This window comes from Pezoporus wallicus, unplaced genomic scaffold, assembly GCF_028554395.1.
Source record: "Pezoporus wallicus isolate ANWC-B61680 ecotype Strahan unplaced genomic scaffold, APGP_CSIRO_Pwel_v1 contig_5958, whole genome shotgun sequence".
Classification (NCBI taxonomy): Eukaryota; Metazoa; Chordata; class Aves; order Psittaciformes; family Psittacidae; genus Pezoporus; species Pezoporus wallicus.
This window is the reverse complement of record NW_026638491.1, coordinates 411,238-435,396: the sequence shown is the minus strand read 5'-3', so window position 1 is coordinate 435,396 and position 24,159 is coordinate 411,238. Positions and strand designations below refer to the sequence as shown.

Here is a 24,159-nt window from a genome sequence, read left to right as displayed (position 1 = left end):
TGTTTACCAGAATTAAAATGACTCCGCATGCAAATTTAACTCTGACAATGAACAGGAGGCTTGCATGATGCTGAGTGACTGGACAGCAAAATAGCAGATGAAATTGAATGCTGATGCAAGCAATGTATATACACAAACAACTCTGATTTTGCATGCACAAAATGATGGCCTGAATTATCTCCGAAAAAATAGCTTAGACTCCTGGTACATGGTCCTCTAAATGATGTCATTTTAAACGTAAGCAGCAGCTAGAAAGGCAGATGAAATGTCAGGAATTATAATGAAAGTAACCAAAGCCAAACCAGAAAATATCATTATGCCACTGTTCCCAATGCTGATACCAGCTGCAGTTTGCTCATTGCAAAAATGATAACCACTGCAGAATCAGAAAAGCTGTGGAGAAAAGTGATAAATATCTTCAGCAACAGGGAACAACTTCTATACACAGAGAGAGACTAAACATATTGAAACTTTAGCTGGCAAGAGACTAGTAAGGAGAGAGATGATGAGTCTTAGATGTGGTAAAAGTGCTTAGCAAAATTCACTACTTTTTGTGACCAGGGATTTAGTGACAAAGTAATAATTTAAAACTCCACCTTCAGAAAAATAAGTTGTTTTCCATACATGTCATGATGAAATTGTGGCGCTGACAGGCACAGGACATTGTGGAGGCCACAGGTTCTGAAAGGAAACAAACAGTTCTATTCACGGAAGAAAAGTCCTTTGAGGTCCAAATGAAACCACTACCTCAAAAAATTTGATTAATAGTTTCTTAGAACACGTTATGGACATGTGCACGCAGAGCTATAAAACAACCTAATCCATAATTCAGGAATAAATTAAATAGGGCTTCATCTACACAGCATCTAATGCCAACTTACAAAAGAAACTTGGAAATCACACATTTTGGGGTAAAACAGAAAAAGAATATTCCCTATAACCAAAAAGGTATAATTTCATACAGTGCTTCATCTCTCAGGAAGTCTCACTACAACTTGTCTAAATGAAGATCAGTGCAGTGTAAAAAAGGAAATTTCTGGCGGCACAGCCAACATCAGTCTATTCAGATTAGGAAGTCATTAAGCAGATGACAGGATACATGTATTTTCCCACCTGTCTACTCATGTAAAGGTCAGAATGCAAATTAGCATAGAAAAATTAGCTAGAACTCAGAATACTGAAAATGTCTGAGGAGGCTTGATAATGGGTTTGACATAATTCTTTATTATTAATTTTGTGAGGACTGAGCATGATAGGGACCAACCACAGAAACCTGCAACTCACAGATTGCTCTATTACTCAGATTCAGTAGCTGGGTATACAGATGTCAGTTGTTACGAGTTTTAATACCTCAGAGCATAGGGTTTTTGACAATTCATGTGCCACACTTGGCAACTCCCAGAAATGAGCTTTAAAAAGCCAGAGTTGAGCTGCAGAGGAGAATTAATCTCATTGCTTGCAAAGCACTACATTATTCCTAAATATTGATCAAATTCTCCTGAGATTCAAGTTGTGTATGTTCTGTCATCCGTGGTATATCTAATTAAATTGATGTCCATGGATTCTCCACTAATTAAGTACATATAAATCATACAGCCTGAGTGCTGGAAGACTTGAATCTCATATGGAATATCTGTCTGAGGGGACATTCTAAAATGCCAAAATACAACCTATCTCAAATCAAGATAAAATGTTCCATTCCTTTTGCATATTTTTTTTCCTTCAGTACTGTACCTAATATAAATATTGACTATTTACCACTTACACTTAAATAATTAATTCAGAACAGATTGTTTCTATCATTTCCCCTTCAGAATGTTTATGAAGTCATATGATTCCTTGAAATTATACTCTTATTTCATAAAAAATCATTCTATTGGAAAATAATTGATCTGATTTATGAATATTATTACTATTATTTACATGTATCAATATTAAAGGTGGTATTTCTTGACACGATTAAAAACTGAGGCTCCGATTACTTACTTCAATATGAGTTCCTATGTCATATTAGTAGAACGAGTATTTTTTGTTTACTTTTTATTCGGATGTCAGTGTAGGGGAATAACATCCTGCTTCCCTAAGCTCTTCAGTTTCTTATGGCTGTGCTATTTCTGTAGAACTCCTAATCTAAAAGATAGTAGATACAGGAATCATTAGCTTTCTGGTGGTTTTCGCATCTACTGTTCTCTGCAGCTCTTAAAACACTACTCAAAGGAGTCTACAAAGATTTGTGTGAGAATTTTATGCACCTCTTCTGCAAATCAGTGTTTGGGGACACATATCGGGTAACTGTTTATGGCACTGTTCACAGGAGCTCTAGGCACTTGAACGTTAGTTCTGCTAAGCGAAGACCTTAATCACCTTCTCTCTCCACTAGCTGGAGAGTGTGCCTTGGCCCCCAGTCCAGAGTAACCATTTAAATTCATTGGCAGAATGAACCTAGGCCCTAAGATGTAGAGGACCAATAGGAACAGACTGGAAAAATAACCGCGATTATACAGCTAAGCATTACATTTTTGCACCACTTTACAATACACGGTTTTGCAAATTGTGCCTGCTTGGCTTTCATCCTGGTCACCTACTTAGTCACAGCTCTCCAAAGACAACATATGAGTGTCAAATCCTGACCTAGGAAACTCAGTCTAGTGGTAGCAATGACCTTAAAAGTAGGTTTAATTCCATCAGTTAAGAACCGACTTCATCCAGTGGAGCAGCGTTATTAAAAAAACCCTCATTTTAATAAATCTCAGATCTGAACATAATTTCAGAATCGAAAGCTATGGCTGTGCTCATTTCATAAACAACACTCCCCCTGCCTGCTGCAAAGTGCATTCTTCATTAAATCCTTCTGTCACTTTGGGCCTTCAGAACAATGTAGTGATTCTAGCTATAAAAGAAATGATGAAATGATACTGTGTCTGATATTTAGAAGTATGATACTTATTTAGAAGTATCCCCACACCTGTGAAATCTTCATTAATTTTATGTACTTCAAACTATATAGCACCTTTAAACAAATATATTTACATTATTCTCTGCCTTTTGGTCCATTTTCATTTGAATTCCTTTTTCAGAGCCCATTATAGCCAGTACTTTCCCTCTCACCACAGCCCTCAAACATATGTTTCCAAAACTCAGTTTGATTAAACATAATAGTTCAGTTGTGTTAATCATTATTTTGGTATTCTTCTTCCCACTGTAGCTGTCTGTTAGCATAAAACACAGTAATTACCAAAAATACATATTTGTGACAGTGTTGACAAGCCAGATATTCATGGCTGGGTAAAAGGAAGCAGATATAATACATTTTTTCCTTTTATGATCTGTAGTAGGTATTACTCATTTACATTATTCTTTACCTCAGACAGAAAGAATGTTTTCCACTATGGAAAAAAAAAACCACCAAAAAAAACCCCCAAAACCCCCCAAAGCTCCCCCCCCAATAAAATAAAGCAAAACAATTTTTACCACATTACCTTTTGTGAACTCAGTGAAATCACACCTGTGGACAGACTTGAGGTACATTTTTCAGAAGAATCAAAGCAATAAAGGATTCTACTCCCCTGTTTTCAAGAGTGATTCAAAGTCAGATTTTTTGGAGGCATGAATTTGAGATGCAGAACACGCTTTTCTGGACTTAGGGGAAGAGAGGTCAGCTGCTGACCGACCAAAAAGATTTGAAATTTTAATTACTTACATGCAATCTCAACTATTATTAAAGCAAGAAATTGTGTGCTCTTATAAATCCAACTTGATACCAATAGGAACCATAGGATGCCAAAATACATTCAAAAACCTGACCCTTTATAAGTGAAAGCCTGGAGAACACTACTAACTTGAGCTATCAAAAGTTGGTCTTACTATTAGTTTACATATATCTAAGCAGAAATGTGATGTTAGCAGCAAACAAAATGATCTTGCCAACACCTCAAGGACAAAAACCTCCTAGCAAAATGTCAGGGTAAACACATAGCAAAATTGTCATTACAAGCTCTGAGCCCACCTGTAACATGGGTCATACCTTCTGCTTCCACAACACAGAATGCCTTGCACTCTCAAATACAGTCAGCCAAGCGGGCTTTGGCTGCATGAATTTTCTCCCTATAGTGTCAGTGTCTCTGTTGCTCCTGTCTCACCCGTCCTTTCTTCCAATGCCCATAAACTTTTCCACCTAAGTTCAAGAGGAAGATCCCTGCTCAGCCAAGCCAGGGTTCTGCTCCACTTGCTTGGTAGCTAACTGCTGAGGAGCTAGAATGCCAATGGCTGGAATGCTACAAACTAAAATAATGTGTTGAGTTCTGGGAAACAGCATGGATTTATACCAGTTGAAAAGCAAGTGTTAAGAGGTAATGTAAGAGAAGATGTTTTGTTCAAACAGCTGTTAAACAGAATGATTTCATACTGCTACCTGAATTATTTGTCCCTTTGGGTTTTTAGTCTCAACAGAGGCAAGCCCCTATAGCTGGAATTGGAAGTTACACCATGCTGCCAGGATTTTGGGAATCCACAGGTGGCCACGCTTGTGGTTTCTGGGTATCTTTTTCAATGACAAAGCTACATATAATCTTTAAACTGCAGCATTTGGAAGTAAGTGTGTATCAGCAGGGACTTAACTTCGTGCTGACCTTGGGGCCAACAATTTCTTTTTAAGTTAGCAGAGAAGAGAGAGCTTGAAGATTGATGCTGGTGTTGGTGGGAGATACATAATACAGCTACTAAAGTTGTGTCAACAGGAATTTTCTATGGCTCTAACACAAGTAAGAAGTTAGCCCCTGGTAACTCTTTCTTGTAGCTTTGGTAGCCTTATCTTTATTAATTTATACAAGAAAAGAAAGACAGAAGAAATCTATGGAAGGATTCTAGGCAAAACTTTTTTCATTCAGAAGCCAGTTCTTACATAACAGGAAATTATTCTGTCATTGCATCCTTTCCCAACACACACACTATCAAGCTAACCAATCTACCAAAGAAATGCCAAGAATTCCTCACAGAGGGACTTCTTTTACCACTTTTAAATCCAATAATTCTTCAGCTCATAAACTGTTCATCAGGAAAGGAACTCGAGAGTTCGTCTAAATTATTCTCCAAGATCAGTTGCTTATAACCATATCTCAAGAGAGCCAGTTTGTAAGACCTCCAGTGTTAAAGTCTGCACAATCCCTCCAACAAACCAGCCCGTGTTTCTGATTAGAAAGCATTTCCTGGTACAGAACTGAAATTTTCTTTCTGCCTTTCTACCAAACACTTATTTTAGCGACCACAGACATGAGAAGGTTGGATGGAGCTTTTGGAATCCTGGTCTAGTGGAAGGTGTCCCAAGCCATGGCAGGGGATTGGAACTGGATGAGCTTTGAGGTCCATTCCAGTCCAAACTGTTCTGATATTCTGTGAGGATTCTCTGAATAATTTTTCCCTTTGCTGTTACTGAACACTCGGAATGTCTCCAGACAGTTACTATGCCCTTTCTTACAACCCTTTTGGATTCTTTTCCTAAAGGTAAACAACCACAACATGCTAAACTTTGGGGAAAACATGGTAAGGGGTTCCAGAAGAAAAGGTTCAAGCATTTGCAGGATCAAGATTTAAGGCCTTTTTCATTTTTTTTTTTTCTGTTAAAGAAATGGTTTTGATTTTCGAATAATACACAGAACATGTAAGGGTTGCTTGTTCTTTATTCTTTCATTCTCTTATTTTTGTGCAGCCAGATGAAAGCAAAGGATAACTATGAAGCAGAGAAGGCTGCCAATTTAGGAGGCTGCAGTATACCAAGCCCTACTCTTCTTGAGTTCAATAATAGATGGCCTAAATGGCCACAAGGTGGTAATAGCGCTCCACATGAAAACGCTAAAGAGTGCTTAACAGAATAGCTTTAAAGACATGCAAATGTCTGATTTACCTAGAGTTGTAATTGCAAAGAACAGTAGTTGCTTTAGAAAACAGGAAGAAACAGGAGAAGAGAACCAATAAAACACTGTGTACTGACCAACAGAGAGAAATGCAGTGACTAAGTGATACATACCCACTGTATGTTGTTATTTTAAAAACATCCTTCTATTAGTATGACAAAAATTAAGGACATAAGTCAGGTAATAAAACCCACAAGAGTCTTGTGCAGTGGTTGTCTGGATGCTTTACCATTGTTTTAATGAGAAATAATGGGGCAAAAAACTCCTGTTTTACACTATCAATCGGAAAAATTAGTGTAGTCCACTCTCTAGAAAACAATCTTGTCAAGAAGTTATAGGGCAGCTTCTGAGGTATATCTTTCTGTTAGTGCAAATCTCAAAGTGCAAATAAGTTTTCTTATAAATATCTCATCGAGGGACTGGGTGAGAATGTTCCCCATTTTTAGTTATTTGAGGGAACTTCTGTACCTTGCTAGTCAGCGCACCAGCTTAAATACAGACAAATAAATTACATAGAGAAAATAAAAATCCTCCCACAAAAAAACAATCCCAGGCTGCATCTAAACAGCAGAATGTGGGGTTGGTGACTTGAATGAGACAGGGAAAATCTGGATTTAGGCATAACTTTTTATGACAGTCAGACCTTTGGCACTTGTTCTGTGGATTCTGTGACTTATTGTTCTCTACACTAAGGATTCCTAGATTTACTTTTGTGGACTAACAACATGGACTTTGACAGAAGTTCAAAGCTGAATATTTGCAATAAAAGGCTTCAGTTTCAGGGACCCAGTTTGCACACACCGCTCTCTGGTAAGCACTGATCTGCAAGAAGGTTTGGGGATGGGGATAGTTTTCAAAGGGAATTATTATAGCTACCTCCAAGACATACTGAGATAAACAACATTAAAAAAAGAAGGATTTTTTTTTGAAGGTACAAAAACCAGAGATATCTGCAAGAAAGGATATCCCAGTATGGACATATTTGTATTTCTTCGAAGTGTTAGTTCAGGAGCAGGATGAGTGAAATAAGGAGATAAGACAGATGTGATGTTCCTGCAGACTCCTATGCTGAACGTCTGTCCCAACTAAACCTAGCATTACTTTCCCATCTGCAGGAAGTGGTTTTGACTCATTACCTTGGGAAAAAGAGGGCTGAAAGAATTTGGGCGCTAAAAGTGCCTTTAAATCCTTTCTCAAAAAATGAGTTACAAGTAACAGTAACATGATACTGGTAAATGTAAACAAGATGGCCACAGTATGAACACCACTTTGGGTATGATACATAATTGTACTTAAAAAGGAATTATGAGCTTTGAAAATGAAGACACAAAAATAATAGGGCCCACTGCATTAGTAAGCACTGTACCATTGAGCAACCTGGTCTAGTGCAAGGTGCCCCTGCCTGTGGCAGTGGGCTGGAACTGGATGAGCTCTGAAAGCCCTCCCAACCTAAACCATTCTATGATGATTCTATGATGTTTATAATTCACCCAAATAACTACCTAAAACAAGCAGAAAATGTGCAGCTGAGACCTGAAATTTCATTCAAGTGCTGGATCATTGATCACTTCAATGTAAATCTAGAGCCAAATTTCCCTACTAGCCAGAAGCAGAAACTATTGTTTGACACTGACGTCTTTCTAAACAATCCTTTTTCTAGTACCCCATTGATGGCAGTATTTGGTGTCTGTAAAACAAGTTAGGACTACTCATCAAATGTAAAGAATCATAGCCACAACTGTCATACATAGGTCTCAGAAAAGGCAATCTCAGGACAGAGTCCAAAGAAGAAGAAAGGATCAAGAGGTCCCAGCTGACTGCAACAGGTGATCCTGCAGGTCCCATTTGTGAATATGGAAGCTGTGCGACTGCAGTCAGTGACAGGAAGTTATAGGGTGAAGATGACAGGCTTTAGCTTCTGTGTTTGGGTCTGACCTTTTCTGCTTGTGTCTGAAGGTTCATAAATCCTCTAATTTAGTGATTAAGACATGATGTGACTGTAAGATTTAGACAGCACACAGGTCATAACTAAACAGAGGGAAGAGATATAGACCACCCCATCTCCTTAGTCTCTACAGCCTTAAAGATATGATGGTTGACTCTAAGTACCTAACCTGGAACAAGTATACACTCTCTTTGAGAGGCCTCAAACCTGAAATGCAGGATGTCAGACACTGGTCATCCAAAATCCTGGTGGACTTAGAGGAGGGAAAAGCTTCCAGGGTTCAAAAGCACCAGAAAAATTCCAACATATATAGAATTTTACGGCAAATGTATTAATTTAGAAAGTCATACATTTGGATATGAAAGACTGGAGGCAGTGTGCCAGTCCCAGGAATAAGTCAGTTATCTAATAATTCAGATAAATTGGCAGAAAAGTGTTTCTAAACATTGTGTATTGGAGTCTGTGGACTCCAAAGAATACACTGGTGTTAAAGCTGCATGGAAAGAATTTCCAGAAGATGGAAATGAGGTTAGGATACATATAAAGTGACACTTCACTACTAATCATGTAGTTCAGCAATTATTATATGGGAAAACACTTTTATTACTAGATTTTACTGATGATAAGCTGATACTTGAAAAACAGTATGACAATTTAAAGTGTATTTCAGACCAATGGAACCAAGCCTTGGGGAACTTGGATTTGTAAGTCTCCCATTCCACTCAAACACTTCTAGCCATGACAGATTTTACAGCATACAGTATTCTACATTGGCTGGTCTGTGAGAAACATAATGAAAATCATGAACTTACTTAAATTTTACCAGTGAATCATTAATCACTTCTAAGTCCAGAGTGGGAAGTCATCCCCTGTAAAGTCAAGGCACTATTTGCACAATCAAAGATTACCTCCACTAAAAGTATTAGAATTGGGCCTTTTATCCTTGATCAAATGAAGTAGAAAGATTGCACCAATTCTGTGATAATTACGTGATTGAGTCATGTGAGTAATAATTCAGTCATCTTCTAGCTATCTAATTTGTGGCTAATACGAGCTATTCATCATAAGGATTCAACTCATAAATCACTCCCTATTCATGTGGGAGTTCTTCACACTGAAGAAAGACTATTTAATGATGTGATTTTGGTGCTTGTCATCTCTTCAGAAGGTAGCAAGTTAGTGGAAAAAAATAAATTGTCCCACAGCAATTTCCTTTTGTCAACAAAAGAAATTCTCACTTAGGCATATAGAATCATAGAATCATAGAATAGTTAGGGTTGAAAAGGACCTTAAGATCATCCAGTTCCAAACCCCCTGCCGTGGGCAGGGACACCTCACACTAAACCATCTCACCCAAGGCTCTGGCCAACCTGGCCTTGAACACTGCCAGGGATGGAGCATTCACAATTTCCCTGGGCAATCCATTCCAGTGCCTCACCACCCTCACAGTAAAGAACTTCTTCCATACATCTGATCTAAACTTCCCCTGTTTTAACCTGTTACCCCTTGTCCTGTCACTACAGCCCCTAATGAAGAGTCCCTCTCCAGCATCCCTATAGGCCCCCTTCAGATACTGGAAGGCTGCTATGAGGTCTCCACGCAGGCTTCCCATCCCCAGTCTGAACGGCCCCAACTTCCTCAGCCTGTCTTCATACAGGAGGTGCTCCAGTCCCCTGATCATCCTCATGGCCCTTCTCTGGACTTGTTCCAACAGTTCCATGTCCTTTTTATGTTGAGGACACCAGAACTGCACACAATACTCCAATTGAGGTCTCACAAGAGCAGAGTAGAGGGGCAGGATCACCTCCTTCGACCTGCTGGTCACGCTCCTTTTGATGCAGCCCAGGATACGGTTGGCTTTCTGGGCTGTGAGCGCACACTGAAGCCGGCTCATGTTCATTTTCTCATCGACCAACACCCCCAAATCCTTCTCCTGAGGGCTGCTCTGAATCTCTTCTCTGCCCAACCTGTAGCTGTGCCTGCGATTGCTCCGACCCAGGTGTAGGACCTTGCACTTGGCATGGTTAAATTACATGAGGTTGGCATCAGCCCACCTCACAAGTGTGTCAAGGTCCCTCTGGGTGGCATTCCTTCCCTTCAGTGCATTAACCGAACCACACAGCTTGGTGTCATCAGCAAACTAAAATATATATACAACAGGAGAGCAGCTAGTCTACTTTTTCAGAAGGCTTTTTTTCCCCCTCTTCTCCTTAAAAAAGGTTCACATCTATTGTTCCTCTTCAATCTTCTTTTTCTCACTTAAGATTTAATTATAATGCTGTAACTTTGTTGTTTCCTTTCTCCTGACCTCATTGACCCATTTAAAGATCTTGGTTTTAACCTCTCTAAGGTTTACAATACCTTACAATTGTTACCTGTATTGGTAACCACTGTAAAGTGGCCTTTAAGCAGATGAACAGGGAAAAAATAAATTACCTATGGGGTGCCCAACACTTGGATTTGAACTCCATGACTGATTCTCAGAATACTCTCGTTCTCACCACAGCCAGCTGAGCAAGAATAAACAGCTTTTAGATAGGCAGAGGTAGGTCAGACAGTAGGCAGACAGTACTTGGCAATAAGCATGCAGAATTGCACAGCAAGGTTAAAGGATTTACTTTCAGGGATAGTAGACAACATAAACCTCTTGGCCCACCCGGTTCAGTCCTTTGCTATTGTTAGTAACCTGTTTATATAGACCTTTTCCTACAAAGCAAAGTATCAGATACCTGCAAATAAGATGGGGGGGTGGGTTGAGGGGGAGAGGATGTTTCCTAGCATATGGAGACACTGTCAGGGCACGTAAAAATTTCAGCTTTATGTGGCAAAATTACTCACTTTCCAACAGCTATGTGACAGGGAGCAGCAAGGGTGGGCTAAGTCTCAGGGGAAACCAGCTGGGAGCTGAGGGTGAGAAGGCAGGGACACTGCCCACACTGAAATGGACACAGTCCCACAGTACCTGAGCAAGAGGAGCAGAACAGGTACAATGATGGTAACCAGGTTCAACCAGCAGCTCACATTTCCAGACAAGCTCAGAGCAATGAAGCAGGTCTGAGATCAAGCCAGGTTGTCAAGACCAAGTGACAAAATCAGGGTCTTTATCAACCAGGTACAGGAATGGCTCAAACACAGATTAGGCAAGGATTGCGTATGAGCTTCAGATGAAAAACTACTCCTAAGCAAAGAGTACCTGCACCATATTTAAGCTGCCTTCAGCCCAAACAGCAAAATCCACAGGGGGGTGGAGGTTGTGCACTCTGAGCCCTGACACTCTGAAAGGGTCTTGGACTCCTGTTGTGCTACAGGTCTGTCTGCACTACATAATGAAGTGGCTATACAGAGACATCTGTTCCTCACAGGTGAATTAGCCCTGCTTCTCAGCCCTAGATTTTCAACATTGCTAAAAAGCAGTAAGATGAGTTAGCTATGCCCTCGGGAATCAGTGCTGTACATAGGTGAATGCAAAACCTATGTATCTGTCCTACATGGACAGAGCTACCTATATGTTATTCCTCACTATGGCTATAGCAAGCTACCTGGAGAATGTTAAATCAAACAGCTTGGCAGAGTTCATTCAAGATATGACACTTCTGACAGAGATTAAAGAGGATGTGGGTCCCCTCAGTTCTTTCCTTACAAAAGCATATACTGCACGGGCCAATGTCACATCCTTCTGCATTGTGAATACATTTGTATTGTGCTACAGTATGCTATTAGAGTTCTTATTGTCTTGAATGGTCATTGTAATACAGATGTTTTGAAATAACTAGTTCACAGAAACCAGCTTAAAAGTTATATCTTCCTTTTTCATAGCCTACCTGATGTTCTTTTTGTATTCATTATAGAATTATAATAAAAATCCTTTCAATCCAAGATTAAGAATACCAAAAACGTACAAGCCTGAGCAAGGCAGAAAAGAATTCATGAGTGGGTACCAGGGAAAATCCTGCCAGATCTCTTTAACAATCAGGCTAGTAGTAGCGCATGTGGTGGATGTGAATGGGGTTAAATTTGTGATAAATTATCAAAGCTATGACTGAAATGACAATATGGGAGGTTGCTAGAACAGATTGCTACAGATCTCTACAGTTTGCTTAGGAAAAGATGGAAAGAAAACAAGGAGGAATTTTTGGACTGTTTGTAACAACATTGTACCTATTCCATCCTGAAACCAGGGGAAGGTGAGTGAAAAATTGGTTTAAAACATGCACAGGAAGATAAAAGGAGCAGTGATATAATAGGATACCCATTAAAAACCTCTTGCTCAGGGAGAAGGGGCTTTCTGCAGCACCAGACTGTGATGGGCTGACCTTGGTTGGCTTTTGGGTGATCACCAAGCTGCTCTATGCTTCCCCCTTCTCATAGGACAGGGGTGGAAAAACAGGACAAAAAAGCTTGTGGGTTGAGATAAGGATAGGGACATCACTTAACAATTACCATCACTGGCAAAACAGACTCGACTTAGGGAAACCTCTTTAGTTTATTGCCAGTTAATCAGAGTATGATGATGAGAAATAACAGCAAATCGAAAACCAGCTTCCCCCTACTCCTCCCTTCTTCCTAGATTCTACCTCACTCTCAACCCTTCTACCTCCTTCCCCCACCAGCAGTGCAGGGGGTTATTGACAGTTCATAATGCTTTGTGTGTCTGCTGCTCTTTCCTCCTCACACTCTTCACCTTACGGCTTTTCCACAGACTGTGCTACTTAATGGTGTACTCAAGCAAGATTCCCCTATAGGATCACAGCTCCTGCCAGAAGCTTTCTCTAGCTACTTGAGTTAATAAAGAGTTAAAAATCTCCATAGCTGTAAATTAACTGTAAATTTTAATGATCGAACTCACAGTAGATTTGTGGAAAATATCTTCCTGTATTTCTGCCTATCAATCACCTTATAATTCAAGTAACAGCTGCTTGCTTGGCAAGCCACCTGCATATCTTCATTTTACCACCCATAACACAGGAATGACTTGTCAGAGGCCAGACTTCATCTCTTCTAGGACTGGTTCCTGAAATATCATACCAGTTCTGTTCAATAAAGAACAAACTGCTCAGCAGTCACAATTATCTTCTACACAACAGAAGTGGGGCAGTCTACTTAAGTTCATTGTCTATACCCCAACTCCTGGATCTCTGTAAATGATTCTCATTAGTTAAAATGAACCAAAGTTTCCCTCATGGATATTACTTTTTTCTTATAAATTTTCTGAATTCATATTGCCACTAGACATGGGCAGAAAAGCTTTGGAATCAAATAAGTTCTCAATTTTCATAATACCAGCTATACAACACCAATGGCATTTTGGGAGGAAGATATTCCTGTATTCCCCTCATCTTTATCTTTTTTTTGCCTTTTCTCTTTTATCAAGTCTTCTAGCAGAAAAACAAAAATGTAAGATACACTGAATTCCACATGCAGCAGTTATGACACTACAACGTCTTAACTTACATATGATCCCATCATAATCTTTATTTCTAGACATTTTAAAGGAGCCACTTCATTCACTATTATTAATAAACGGCAACTATATACCACATTTGCTGAGATACTTGCATTAATGAGATTTAGCTTAATCTGACACTTTTCTCGTATTCTAGTACGCTAATTAAGCAATCCGTACTTGCTTGCTGGGCTTTACCTCTGAAATCAAAGCAATTTGGAGCATGTTACCAGTTCTGTGTATCATATATTGCAAGAACTATTCCATAAGTGAATATTTCTTTTCTACACCAGGGCCATCAGCTTGCACTTAGCAATTCAAGTGGCAAAGAAAGTCAAACCTCGAGGAGTACTTTTGTCATGGAACATTCTCTCATCAGCCCACACCCAAACACAAGCTGCCACCCTCAAATGACCTAGTGGCATTCTCCACCTATGAATTTTGACACCCCATAATACCTGTGAAGAGACTGGCTTTTCAGTATCCCTTTTAGACTATTTAGCACTGAATTACTTAGCTAAGTTCTCAGGGAATGGCCTGTCTGCTCTTCCTCAGCTGTTATATTAAACATAATGCATTAAACAAAATGTGAAATGTCAGGTTTTCCTCAAAGACATTTAAAGAAAGGTGAAAAGTAAAACACAAATTAATTTCTACAGCATGCAGACTTACTAGAAGCTGACACTAGTATTCAGAAGGTCTCCTATATGAATAAATTAATACCTATTCAATCCAGTAAGAAAAAAATCTGTATCAGCTTCTCTGGACAACCCAGTTCAAAGGAAAAAAAACCTTTTGCATAATAAATCTATTCCAAAGACAGACATTACTACTTCCAAAGTGCAGAACACAAACTCATTCATGCATTTCTAATACATTTCCTCCACATTTGTTAAGGAACCTAAATGCAAAAGATCTTTTTTTTCCCCTTTATGGACTAGGAATTTGTATCTTCAAACTATAATTTTGTTTCCATGCTCTTTCAGATATGAAAACTTCTCCTACACCACATCAATAATATAATTATACCTTAATGATTCTCTTATTAGAAGGAATTGAAGAATTGAAAAGACAATTACATTGCCTTTTACCAGCTTCCTTGCTAGGACAGAGTACACGGGGATGTGTTTCTAGCTACAATAATTACCTTAATTTTGTAGGAACATAAGATTGCAGTGTAATCGCCTATTACTAATGCAATTACTCTGAAGAAATGGCTCACAAAGAGATGTGTCAGGGGTGCTTCTACATCAGCACAGATTGAAGTAATTTAATAATGAGTCACATTTGGTCTCTGAAGTGGGTAGTACTGAATGGCAAATATCCACACTATAATGAAGACTTATGAAAGCATTATTTTGGGGTATGCTTATAAGGTGGCTACTGGGTTTTGCAAATTCACTACATACCTCTTCTTTTCTCACACATACGAGCAGTATTTTTAACAATTTATGCTGTAGTAGAGGCCCCAGATGGAATCAGGGCTCCACTCTGCTAGGTACCTGCTCAGGGTTTGATATTCCTTGCTCTTTCTAAATGCCTGACTCCTGAAGTATAATTACTTCAAACATGTGTATATATATATATATATATATATAAAAATATATATAAATAAAATATTTTGGATGGATTCTGGACTGATCTCTAAACTAAAGGAAAACCAATATGGAATTTTATCACACAGGGTTAGAACTTCAAACCCAAAGTCCACTGCTGACGATAAGCAATGTGTACAGTTTAGAAGGCACTACAGAACATATACTTCATCTTCCCCAAACACTTCCCACACTTTCTTGTACATTTCACATGTGAATCAAGTGATTCAAAACAACACCATGCTACAGAAAGAAACATCAAGTAAATCTTTGAATTGGCAGAATATTACATACATATATGACCTTCATAGAGGATCCCAAAATAACTCCAACTTAAAAAAAAACAACTTCTTTCATAATTCTAAAGTAAGTCTGATGAATGCAAGCCTGAGCATTTAAACAGGGGAATTTAATATCTCTAAGAGGGTGAACACACATGCCTGCAGTTTACCTCAGCATCTGTTAGCATTCAGTAGTTAAGGGTTCTAAGAATGACATATCACAGTATCACAGTATCACAGTATGCTAGAGATTGGAAGGGACCTCAAAAGATCATCTAGTCCAATCCCCCTGCCGGAGCAGGAACACCTAGATAATGTTACACAGGAATGTGTCCAGGCGGGTTTTGAATGTCTCCAGGGAAGGAGACTCCACAACCTCCCTGGGCAGCCTGTTCCAGTGTTCCGTCACCCTCACTGAGAAGAAGTTTCTTCTCAAGTTTAAGTGGAACCTCTTGTGTTCCAGTTTGTACCCATTACCCCTTGTCCTATCATTGTTTGCCACTGAGTAGAGCCTGGCTCCATCCTCGTGACACTCCTCCTTTATATATTTATAGACACTAATAAGGTCACCCCTCAGTCTCCTCTTCTCCAAACTATCAAGGAGAAGAAATATTTTTCCGTGTGACATAGGTGACTAGAAAAAGCCCCAAAGGATGAGATTCATGCAAAGGATAGATGGCATAATCTACTGGTTTTCCTTTCAAAATTTCTTGAATATGCTAATATATAGACACCCAAAGCCTTGTACTGCAGACGTAATTTATTGTCTCCATAATATCTGATTAATTATGCAGTTTTTTGAAGATCCATTTTAATTAGGTTAGGTTCCCGGCTCACACTATCCTATCTAGAAGACCCTTTCAGAACTTTACTCTTTGAATGGCTAGGAAAACTTACTTTCCATTCTACATTCAAGTGATATGTATCTTTTAACAGTTTCTATCCCTTTTCAGTATTTATGCCCTGAATTTATTTACAAAGAGGAATCATATCTCCTTTCAGGCTTTATTTGTCTAGAATAAATCAATCTCCTTTGTTCTCTCCATTTAAAGACAGATATTCCATTCTCTCGTTCATCCCAGGAGCCTTTCCAAGAACTGCATCTGTTCCAAATTAAGTTTATATTTCTTGAACACAGATGACCAAAACAGTACACAGTGTTCCAAATTTAGATTTAGCAGTATTTTATAAAATAAGACATTTTTTTCTCTCTACTAGAACTATCTTTTCTAATATTCTCTAGAAAAGCATTAAGCTTTTCCATAGCTGTATGAAATCAATGAATACTGGTAGCTTAGAGTCACCTCTTGATTCACCAGTTAATTTTTTTTGCTTCCACTTGTCTCAAGCTGATGCAAAACAAATATAGAATTAGAAGCTATTTTGTACACATCACTACTTTCCTCCAGATACTATTCTTTCTGAGATGTTTCTCTCATACTTCCGTTTACTTTCATGTTCCTCTGCATACTGCTCTCTATTAAAACTGGGGCTCCTTTGACATTTGCCCTTTTCTCTTTCTGTCCAAATATGTCAGCTTCTCAAATGGGACAAGTAATCTAAAAAGAGAAGGGTTCTCCTGTCAGAATGTATTCCAATTTTTTTAATCTATACACTGACAGGGAAACATTTAATCCCTAATACCCTTATGAACAGTTGACTAAGTTTGATGACACCTGCCCTAATCAAACAGGGAGAGATTCCAAATGTAACTAATAGGGAAGGCATCAGATAGCAACTTTCAGTCCTTATGTAAAGATCTCATGGAGTGGTTTGTATTGTGTTTTGCTTCTCTCATCCAATGTTACGTATATATGAGAAATTTAGTTCCCTGCATAATTTTTATTCTGTACCGATCCACACCTCTAAATAAGATCTCACATACCACATTGCAACATCCTTCAGTGGAAATGCATGATTATGAGTCTAGTGATACCTCTTAGCAGCGTCTGAATTCCTGAATTTCAGAGACCTCTCTGAAATAATTTCAATGTGCTGAGCCCAGATCTCTGCACTGAAGATCTTGACAACAGTTTACCAAGCTTTTAAAATACTGCCTGATATATCCATAGGTTAAAAATTAAATAGAAAAAAGACATTTGATGAGAATGTTTGCTTTCAGTAACTTTTCAATTGTACCCAACAAAATAATGTCTATCCTTACTTATTTTTAAAAGAGTAATATTCCTTGTTCTTTTCAGATGAGACTGACACATTGCCAGTTTCAAAAAAGTCTTTGTGTTTTCTCTGTAAGGTTAAAATGAAAGTAGTTCATGGAATTATGAATCCATGGGCTTGCTTAGTTTTTAATTCCTGCTTGTTTTCTCATAAATATGAATATATCTATTTCTGATATACCATAATTTCATATTCAGAAATTGAACAAATTATAAAATACTGTAAAAAGAAATAAAGATCCATTACCAAGAAGAGCACAATAGTTGCTATAAAGAGAGCTGTCCCTGCTTAATTTCTTAGCTATCCTTCTCCTTTTAATGTATTTATTTGCTGGGGCCAGGGTTTCTTTTGCTAGATGAAGCAGCAGTGATTGAAAACAATTCCACTTAGTTCTTATTCATGTAAAGCCATTTAAAGAAGTTCCATTCATTAGTATCTAATTTCCAGGACCCTTGTATGGAATAGAATGTCAAATTATCAACTAATTTGAAAAGCATTTTCTCCCTAATACAGTTCGCACATGTTCCAATTCTATTCAGCTAGATTTTTTCCTTCTCAATCTTTTCTGTACAGAACTTTTTATGCCAACCCCTTGACCCTCTCAGGACTGGATTTCTGGTGCCCTTTTCACCAAGACAGTTTTCACCTTTGTTACGAAACAAAACTTTTCTTTAGTACAAAAGGACTACCCTTAGCTAATAAAACTGGTGCGTCTTTCCTCCCTGTTTCAGGAAGAAATCTGTGGCTGTGTCAGTGTTGTTCTCAAATAATTTTACAATGCAAAAAGCATTACATGTAAGAGCACAAAGCTTTTAACTTTCCTTATTGACTATGTAACTCTCTTTTACAGAGTTTTTGAGGTTGCTAACAATTACAGAAATTGCTTCTGCTAGGCTCATCTGTTACAGTATGTATTATCAACTTCTGCTTTGCATTTATCTTTTGTTATCAGAATATAATTACAATCCTAGTCACCACACAGCCTGGGAGTGTTTTTTACAGGCAAGCTTATCACATCTGCAACATAAAAAATATTAAATCAGATTGGTTTTACTGCTGCATAATGAAAAAGATAATTAATTTCAGCTTTTTACATCTACTAGTTGGTTCTTACTGCCTCAGTGTAAACTCTTACACATTCTTGTGCCTTGTATTTTTTTTATTATCAAATAGATATTAACTTCATTTATGCCTGTTTCGTTTATACAGTGACTTCAAAATTCATGCAGAAAATGCAGAAACCTTCCTTCAAAGCTTCTTAGCTGACACTCTGAGTGAAGGTCTCAGCATTATACATCATGTCTATCATAGATGAGAGCCTAGGGATGTCGCTCAAAGCTGTAGATCATTTCTGCATTTATTTCCCATACAATGCTATTTGTATTTCTCCCCTGCACTTCTACCATTTACTTTTGGTAATAGAATTTTCATATTTTTCCCTCTCTAATCCATTTTAATTCTCTGCATTTTTTCCTTTAAATTTTCCCTGTGAATTTTTTACTTTTTATTATTTTCCAACCTCTTAACTTGTCAAAATCTTATTATTTTTCTTCTTCCTTTTTTTTTTCGCATATTTGAGCTCATTTCTCTTTTGGGCTTAATAACTTGCCATTTTATATTATGGCATTGCCTCCTGCTGTGTGTATTCAACTCAAGATGCATGTGAAGATGAGCCTGTATTACTCTAAATTCAGTTTTTCAAGGATTCTAACAGTTCCTCTTACAATGTATTTTCTTTTGCTACTCCTCCCAATAATCTTTTATTTTGCATTTCTATTTCACATTGCTATTTTTAATCCAGATTTATGTCACAAATCCTAATCCTATTTTCTTGCTTACTAGTATTAATCCTACTGAACCTCAATGCCAATGGAAATTTTAGTGAGTTGATTTCTGAGATTTGATTTCAAGGCATGGTAAAGGCTTGATATATTTCAAGCCAATATAAGCTGCTTTCTTCTTTCCTTCATGCTTTGCTTCCTCATGGATTGTCTATTGACTCTACAGCCCTTATGTGCCCTTCTGATTTAAGACTTCCTAGTAATTCTATCACTTAACAAATACTTTTTAAGACAATTTCTTTATGTAAGTATTAATTCCAAAATTAGAAGAAATCATCTTCGGAACTGGTGGGCCCAGGATGGGGTGAAGTGTACAGATGGTGCCATACCACTTATTGAGCACTTTGAGAATTCATTTTCTCTGATGTTCAGGAATCTCAAGCAGCAGTTGTTAAAAACAGAAATAAAGAATGCAAGATATTCACATATCAACTACCACTAATAAAAAAGCCCACCTTCTTATTAATCAAAAATTTGAAATACCATGTAGTCTCACCTCCTGTCCTGTCAATTTTTCATGAATCAACATAACATGGAGAATATCTTTATTTATTTAAGCAGAAATGCCAAAAATATACAAGCATACATTATGAACATAAAATGTCTAAAAACAAAGAACATACGTTTTTATATAATCCACCAATTCATTTGGATGACTTTTTTTTTTTTCAAAAAACATGTCAGCAAATAGGTTACTCCTGTTAAAGAAAATAAAATCTAGTCTTATCTCAACAGTGTAATGAGAAGAGGAAGAAATGACACAAAGAAAATGTCCATATAAGAAAAATGAATAATTAAACAAAGGTATTCCAAGCTTTCAGGGAAACCGTATGGCAAATGTGGGATTCAGCACATTTCAATGCTAAATAGTATGTACATGAAAGATTTTCCCAACACAAACTCTTGTACTTTAGAGTAGTAGTAAAAAGGAGGTAATTTACCTCCTATTCTTTATGAGGCTCGTCTGTCTTGCAGATTTAATGTTGAACAAAATCTGGTGTGGGTTTTTTTCCTACAATAAATACTAAATCTACTGAAAACACTGTTTTCCAAAAATAATGCATTTGCAGACAGAAAAAATACGTTGCCAAACCAAAGAAGACCCAAAGCTAAACTTAGTGGATTTGCCTACTACCACCAGAAATAAAATTGTTTCACACATCATAAAATAACCCACCTAAGATAGCAAATTCTTACTTAAATTTCTGCCTTATCTGTACTTGCATAAACATCAAATAAAATAATTTAAAGTTAATTTAAGTAAGAGTCTGGATAAAGACTGAAGAATTAGCTCAGAAGGTCTTAACTACAGAAAATCTCTTTTAGTAAAAAAAAAAAAAAACTTTCAACAGCAATAAGTTATTCAGAGTAATGTTGCAAGTGATGCTGACTTAACTTACACCAGCATAATTCAAAAATAATTTAGCTGAAGTCAATGAAATTATTCCCACAAAAGATCAAAGTAAGATCATTAAGTAGCAAAATTGTGGAGACTGTGGCAACATAGCCGTATTACTTCTTGGCTTTATAATACATTGAAAATTATTCAGGTTTCAGTCCTTTTAATTTTAATAATGCATGCAGGATCTGGGATAAACATCTCCCAAATTCCTCCATGATCATCTGCTCAGCTAGACAGACAGTGTAACCTCGTTCTTCTGCTTCTTGAGCTTGCACCAGGAGACAATCACACACTGCTTTCACTTCTTCCCAAGAAATACATACAGCTGGTTGCCTAACAGGGAAAAAGAAACTGTATGAAATATGAAATATCTCCATTTAAAATACACAAAATAATATAAAGGGGAGACTACGAAATTCAGTTAAAAGTTGGAATGCACAGAGCTGAGTAAGAGTAGCTGCAGTAGCTGATGTAAGATACATATTTGTAGGAATTTCACTGTGTGATTCAAGCAAAGGCATAACTTAGCACCATCTACCCCATCAATGCACTACCAGAAAGAGAAATTATTAAAGTATTTTAAAACTGGATCATCATAAAGTATTTTTTAAAATGGAATTAAAGTAAGAATTTCAAGGTGATGGTTAACGAAAAGAAGCAAAGAAAATTATGTATGCAAACTGAAAATTTTAAAGCCTGGAGTAAAGCTCCCTAAAATCAATTACGAGTTGGTTTAATTAATTTTGTCATTAACAGGTGCTTCTATTTATTACACAAATGACTATAAACCAATCAAAAATAGAAATTAGGCTACAACTATGTTAGAAAGCATTAAAAACATCAGGCTTTCTTAGAATATTTTACAATTCAAATTGTCAACACATAAAATTGGCAGGAGGTGGACGAAAAGAAGAAGAGGTGGGAGAGAAGCAGTGATATAAGCATGCTTATTAACTGAACATCAGAGAAATATTAACAATTTTCTTAGTACTTCTTTGGTCAAGGTTTTGTTAGAAATGAATGCTTGAACACAGAAAAATTTAAGAACAGAGAAACTGAAGGAAAACTAAAGTAGCTAAGGAGGAAAAATGTTCAGAAAATTAAATGTGTGATAAATACATAAATAACTGCTGTTTTGTAAGCAGAACTAATACATATATCCCCAAACTCTGAATACTATCTACTTAAAGTTACTATCTACTTAAAACCTTTCCTTTAGATAATGTTTTTATTTATAGAAACAAGATGGTAAATGTTATGTGAAGTGATTTTTTGTATATAGGCCATCTGTCACTATAACAATAAAAATGGCTACACAAAAAATTAATGAAGTCAGACCAATGAATTATGTATTGCTATTTCCAAATAATCACCTGTCTTTCTTCGATCTGGGTAACATTTTGAATGTTGATGTTAAAACTGGGCTATTTTCTTCATTATTTCCAAAGTCCATGTAGTTTGGCACATTTGACTGGGTTTTTTCCTCTGGAGTTTCTTCATAATTTTTGCAACCAATACATTTGCAAATAGAGGAACACATAATTTTAGCCTGGCAAATAAAGAGCACTTAGAATAAAAATTGCATAAATCTTAACCTAAACATAGATTCAAGCAACCATTGCAGCTATACCACCAGGGACTTATTCTAGATGGTCTGGTCTCAGATACACCCAGAGCAAGACCATCAGTATCAATACAGTAGGAAAGCAAGACAGATTTTTTTTCCCATGGATTCTCTGCGGAGATTGATGTTATATACACAGACATATCAGTCATCCAATCAATTTGTGCATAATTCTGCAAGATAACAAAATGTAATGGATGCAAAGAAACTACCAGGATCAGCAGAAATCCATTGCTCATTTCTTTTGGAGCAAGGCATTGATTGAGAGCCCCCAATACCAAAAATTTTAGCTGATCAACTTCAGCGAGATACACTTCTTTAAAGACATGACAAGAAAAAGATGGTGCCTCTTATATCCAAAAAGTATTGTGATGAAAAATGCAAAGAAAGAAATAATTCATTTTAGCAATCGCTAGTTACAGAATACAAAGTTAAGGAAGTAACTGATGAGAGGGAAGTTCACCTGACGCACCTCGAAGCACTCACAATAATTCTTGAGGCATTCTGAGCGCTTGCAATTGCATCCTTTGTTATGGTGAGGTTTAATTTCTTTTAGTTCCCTTTTCTTAATCTTTGGCAAGAAAGCTGCTGGGTTTCTATCAAGATATGCCTGAAACAAAAATTGCTAGATTACAAGAAATTCAAAGAAATGTTTTCAGACACCTGAATGACTGTGACACAACGTTTAACAAATATTTCTTACTTTCCACTCTCATTATTGGTGGTATAAAGCCCTTTGATAAAGGAGTCTTCCATGGCATGTGAGAGCAGGAATCAAAGACTGCAGAACACTAAGCCAGCCTGCTTCTACCACAGGAAGAAACTTATTGCTTTTATGGAATAATCTAAATCTACTAGATCAATCTACTGATCTCTTGGGACTCGTTTTCTTTCACTGCTGATGCCACTTTCACCAGAAATAAGAAGTTCTCAGTGATAAAAGAATCCTTGCATACATAGTTACATACATCTCAGAAGTTTAAAATACATCCCCTTTTATTAATGACCCAATACAAAGACTTTCACTCACATCAGCATTGGATTGGAGCAGCAGGTCATGTACTAAGACCTCTCAATGCCATGGACTACTAAAGGACAGGTAAAGAGATTATATACCCTTTATGTGCAATATTTATGGATGGTACACATACGCTTTCATCAGTGACATAGAAGATCTATCGTGCTTTACAAGATGACACCTACAGCAGTGAAAGGAGTGCTTAGACACCAACAACCCCATCAGCCGAACTACAGACGAGCGTCTGATTTGAAAACTAGTTGTTGCATATTGACAGCAAAAACTGCTGTGGCTTTGACTGGTTGGATGTAGTAAAGTCTAACTCTAATTAGATCAATGTCCTGTACTATCCCAAAATTATGTGAATGATACAAAAACTGTTCTGGAGAGTTGTACACAAGAAGCACAAAGTTGTTCATATATTCTTTGAGCATCAGCAGTAAAAGAATACTTCTCATTATCACTTTAACACGTACAAAACATAATACACGCATTAGATTAAGTAATTGCCTAGATTGTGCTGTTTGATATATGCACAAAAATTAGCCCACATATTATTCTTTGCTTCACTCCATCAGTCTCCAAATGTAGAACCAATCTGCTTCTCACTAGTGCAGGGTTCAGTGCTGCTACCAGCAGAGCCAACTTAACATAGGTCAATCAGAAAGACTAACATGGACAGCTGTAGAAGATCTACCAACAAGAATAATAATTTGGATAGTAATAATTTGTTTCCTTACTGTGTGATTTTGGGATACAATAAATTCTCCTTCAAATGAAAAAAGAAATAATTCTGAAATAAATTTGGGCTTGAATAAAAAATATTATTCATCTAACACATCATTAAGTTTAACCCAAAGTATCAGAAGTTCTATGAAAAAAGGAAAGAAATCCCTAATTTTCTTTATGTAGGAATAATAGAG

At 37.3% G+C, this 24,159-nt stretch overlaps 1 protein-coding gene across 1 annotated transcript in view; it reads right to left on the bottom strand.

The window, feature by feature from the left end:
* Positions 1–21,963: 21,963 nt before the first annotated feature.
* CPT1A (carnitine palmitoyltransferase 1A) overlaps positions 21,964–24,159 on the bottom strand; it is a 44,983-nt gene continuing 42,787 nt past the window's right edge. Inside the window, exons 21-22 of the mRNA XM_057410886.1 lie at positions 22,691–22,828; positions 21,964–22,143 (exon numbers count right to left, since the gene is read on the bottom strand). Of these exons, the coding sequence (XP_057266869.1) occupies positions 21,964–22,143; positions 22,691–22,828 (318 nt within the window). The remainder of the gene's footprint in view (positions 22,144–22,690; positions 22,829–24,159) is intronic.